General features: G+C 35.9%; 1 protein-coding gene across 1 annotated transcript in view; it reads left to right on the top strand.

The window, feature by feature from the left end:
• The window catches only part of LOC125032807 (D-glucuronyl C5-epimerase B-like), a 12827-nt gene that overhangs the window by 7738 nt on the left and 89 nt on the right, over nt 1–5000 (top strand). Inside the window, exons 9-10 of the mRNA XM_047624191.1 lie at nt 211–337; nt 858–5000. The exon at nt 858–5000 is cut by the window's right edge and continues 89 nt beyond it. Coding sequence (XP_047480147.1) covers nt 211–337; nt 858–1131 — 401 coding nt within the window. The 3' untranslated portion in view covers nt 1132–5000. The remainder of the gene's footprint in view (nt 1–210; nt 338–857) is intronic.

Genomic DNA, 5000 nt, shown 5'->3' with positions numbered 1-5000 from the left:
TATATATATATATGTATGTATATATATATATATATATATATATATATATATATATATATATATACACACACATATATATATATATATAAATATATATATATATATATATATATATATATATATATAAATATATATAATGTGTATGTATGTATGTATGTATGTATGATGTATGTATGTATGTATATGTTAATCATAGATATCCTGATGCAGGTGGTGTGCGAACCTACTTCCCTGGTGGCTTTGTATGGTACGAAGAATACCCCACAACTCCATCTCTCTTTGTGCTCAATGGATTTATCTACAGTCTCCTTGGACTCTATGACCTCAAAGAGTTCTCGTAAGTATTATTGATGATATTGTGTGTGTGAGGGGGGGTGGGGGTCTTTAAAAGTCTGTGAGTGGGTATTATTTTTTCCTTGTTAGATGGTTTTTTCTCAGCTGATCATGAAAATGTATTTTATGAAAGGATGTTCCGTCCAAAATACGTATGGCTTTCCATTGTTAATTTTCTTTTAAGCATATCACAGGATCCACAGAACTTGCTTTTGAGTAAGATTAACTCTGTTTGATCTCCTTTTAATATTCTTTTACTACAATGATGGTCAACGATTTTCTTTTTGTATGTGGTACAAGAGCTTTAAAGTAGAATATAATGAATTTTGATGTACAGTAATGTCTGACTCAGTATAACATAGCTGATATAAGCTACTTGGATAAGATTGAATTAGTCAAAACTGAATTACAATTAAAAATTTTCAAGGCTAATGAATATTTGCATTGTTAATAAAAGTTTACATTCTTCCTCTTAAAAAAAAGTCACACAAGATAATTATTAAGTCAGAGATCCTCCTTGGCAGGCTTGAATCGAACAGCAATGGAGCTGAGCTGTTTGCAGATGGCATGGTCTCCCTCAAGAAGCTGCTGCCACTCTTCGACACTGGCTGGGGCTCCTTTTATGACCTGCGTCATTTCACAACCCATGTAGCTCCCAACCGAGCCCGCTGGGACTACCACACCACGCACATCACCCAGCTCCTGCTCCTGGCTTCAATTGATGACGACCCAGTCCTCTCTTCAACAGCTCAGCGCTGGAAGGAGTATATGGTTGGGCACAGGGCTAGCCATAACTAAGGGGTTTCTTTGTTCTTTTAATGATAATGATGAAGAGATATATCGGTTGTGATATCGTAGTTCACTAATAATATATTTAAGTAAGATATTATTTTTTACTTTTCTGTTAATTTAACGTTGTTTGTTGCTGTGTGTAGATTTTCCTATTCAGATATTTTTGTTTTTGTGAGATTATATTCTCTTGACAACTCTCTCGAGATTATTTAAGTCTCTGATACGCTTTATTTAGATACTGACTTCATTTCTATTAGGATGAATTAGAAAATATTACCTCAGTTTTCACAAGGTGTTTGTGAGTAACAGTGGTGATACCTACCTAGAGATCAGATCTGGAAGATGAGCCTTTAGCAACATTGTGAAACTTGTATAAATGTTTGTATGATTTGCTGTGATGCAGTGAATACTATATTTATACATACCTATATAGATATATATACATATATACCTGATCCTCTGTGAACTCACCATTTCCTTAGCAGAAGATTTAGACCATAGTCTTTTGAGAGTGACATGTTGGAAAAAAGAACAGTAGAAAAATTGTTCATTTTTACTATACATAATTACTATTGTTACATAACTTGCTATGTGTGTTCATGACATGCATATGTAAACACTCAACTACATTCTTTTGTTCACCATAGACATGAAAACATAATAATAAAATCTTAGTAAAAACATTCATCTCATATTGTGGCTGAAGAATCTGCGTTCTCTTGCTTCCTAGTCTCTAAGGTGAAAGTGTTGTGTCATGATAGGTTTGCTATTGACTGAACAGCAGGGGAATCTTGTGTAGTGTGTGTGTAAGTAGAAGGACAGGTGGTTACTAGAGACTATTTTAACTACTCTGCCTTGCTATGTGATATTTCTGGTAAATAATGAACTGGGTCCACTTGTGAATACAAAGCTAGTGTGGATGTTGGCAGGCAGACTTGCAGGCATGCAAGCATGCAAGCAAGCAAGCTAGCAGGCAAGCAGGCAGGCAAACAGGCAGGCAGGCAGGCAGGCAGGCAGGCAGGCAGGCAGGCAGGCAGGCAGGCAGGCAGGCAGGCAGGCAGGCAGGCAGGCAGGCAGGCAGGCAGGCAGGCAGGCAGGCAGGCAAGCAGGCAGGCAAGCAGGCAGGCAGGATGGTCTGTTGGAAGGTTGATGAATGCTATAATCTCCCATGCTGTGTTCCCAGGAGTGTCTGTAGGGTCTGCCTCTGCCATTGTCCTCATGTGATCTTCCATTATCTTGTGGCCACAGCTCAAATTGTAAATGAGTGTGTAATTAGTGTTTCTCCAAAACTTAAAAAAACTAAAGATTGCTGATTAGGAACTCAGCTTTATATTTTGATACTCATGTGATTATATACACGTGATTAGGAAATGCTGTCAGGCTTACTGCCCTCTGTGGATAATCTGCTTTGCAAAAGAGGACTTAGTTTGTCTTAGGGCATAAAATCTCTAACTGAATCTATAACTGCTACAGTTTTACCATTTTCTTCTATGAAGAAACTATTGAAAGAAGGGAATAATTTGTAACAGTATTTTGGTACATCTAGTTTATATTTTCCCAAACTAAATTTGCAAAATTAGGGTAATTTGTTGTTGCAAAAGATATTTGAGTTGATGTCACATGCCTATGAACATTGCATTTTATCTCCCCCCAAAAAACTATCTGCACCATCTAAACAGTTTCCCCTTAAATATTTTAAACAATTTCCCCTTAACTATTTGCATTGTGGTGTAATATTCCCTGGGCTTCCAGTAATAATGTGCTAATGTACTTAGGGTGGTCTTCAGCCCAGAGGGTCTGTTAGTGTACCACCTCTTGAATGTTTACAAACTGCCACTTAAGTTTCAGTAGGCTGCCTTATGGGCACCCTGAGAGTGTGGTTGAATGCCACCATTAGGGTGTAGTGACATGCTGTATTAGGGACTTGTTACCCATAGGGCTGAGGGAGTACCACCCTGAGGGTCTTTGGATTGCTACCTAAAATGTTGGTGTAAGTTCACCTGACGTGTTTGTCAATTCATTCATCAGAACTTTGTGGACTGTCACTTCTACTTTTTAATATCAGAGTAATACCCACTAAAAGAATATTTAATCTGAGCTTTAGTGAAATGTTTTATTCTGAGTATTTTCATAAAATTTTGGTAGACAAACACATTTATGGTAACTGCATTTCACCTTAAATGAATGATGGATTGTCATCATCAAAAGTTGGTGATGAGGTGTTACTGGTTGGCTCCAACACACTTTATTCACCCTCACTTGTGCTCAACCCTTTAATGCAACTGCAGTTCTGATAGGATATACCCAAGATAAGATACTTCAACATTATTTCAGATATTACAGCTTTAACATGTTTTTTCATGCATGTAAACGCAAACGGTAAGGTTAACAGTGTTCAATTAAGTATAATAAAAAAGATTAAATGTTTCAGTGATCTTTAAACCATATACATTTTTATGCTTGAAACACCTTGTGTCAATTTGTATCAGCTTCAGCCAATCCATATGGAGATCTGTAGCTAGCTATTCAGTTTCATAAGGTATAATTCCATTTGAAATAGACTACTGTTCCATCCATTTTCAACACTGCAAATTTTTATGACTTGCCACATTCCTAATTACTAAGAAGATGATGGGTATTATAATAAGATATGAAATTTGCTCCATTAGGAATGCACTAGAGGGTAGAGAGGTCTAGTCTCTCTCAGTGCATCATACCATGAATGTAAGGTTTGTTCAGAGTAATGATTAGTGAACTACACATGAGTTGCAGATATTTCATCAATTTGGTCTTCCAGTGTCCTGTGTACAGATGAATAAATAATAAATATATATATATATGTTAAAACCTAAAGGGTCATACAGCTAAGCTGCTGTTGATTCCAGAGCTAAAACTCCCTCAGTGTTTTGTAGATATGCTTTTGTAGGATTTCTATACTATATATATATATATTAGTGTAAGGTCGAATGTTTTGAAATGCCGCTAGAAGTAATCAAAATTCTTCTACTGTATTTGTTAAGACAATTCAGATTATTCAAAGGATGACTCAACAAAAGTAGTGCTGTAGCTGCAATTAGCTGGTATTATAATAGGACAATTTACAGAGTCAGTCAACAGTTTACAAGTGATAGAATTTTGATTATATATTGGTTGTAATAGTTGTTGTATGTCAACTAACCTGTAAAAAAGTGTTGTACATAGCATCCACATTTATATCTTCCAAAGTGTGCTCTGTGACTCTTGAAAATATTATTTATGAGGCTTATATCAGATTTTGGTTTTAGTACAGCTGTTTCTATATCTGTGTTTATTTTCATTATGCAGTCATTTTAAGTTATTTAAGTGATGGGCCATCACTGGTGAAAAAGCTGTTGAGGACATCTATTAGGAAATAAGATGTACAATGTAAGATGTATCCAGTATGTCAACTCTGGCCAGGAGAGATGTTAATGGGTTCTGCGCTGATAAGCAGATAATGTCGGAAAGTTCCAAAACCACCCTGTTGGTGATTGTTACCAGTGACTGAGAACTGAGCTTCAGCCATTATTAATTCCTAGAAGATGATTTCTTGCATTGCTACAGTAGAGTCAAAGAAGTCTTGGTAAAGGGTTTATATTATAAATTGTTTTTAGTTGAACAATGTGGAAGAGGATTTACTTTAAATAAATGAAGTACTGTATTCTTGTCAGACTAGCCATCACACATATTCTGATGGTGATTTGCAGTTTGCAGCTATAGAAGTTCTGCAAATCATTATTTGTAATGCTGAGTATTAAGTTTCTGGGGCTGGCAGAAAATGCATTTCCTTTTTTGGGATTTATAAGTTTGTCTTTAAACAAAAGAGCAATTAACTCACATTTTTTGTTTTTAGTATT

This window comes from Penaeus chinensis, chromosome 15 (genome assembly GCF_019202785.1).
Source record: "Penaeus chinensis breed Huanghai No. 1 chromosome 15, ASM1920278v2, whole genome shotgun sequence".
NCBI classification, from domain to species: Eukaryota; Metazoa; Arthropoda; class Malacostraca; order Decapoda; family Penaeidae; genus Penaeus; species Penaeus chinensis.
This window is presented reverse-complemented; position numbering and strand designations above follow the sequence as displayed.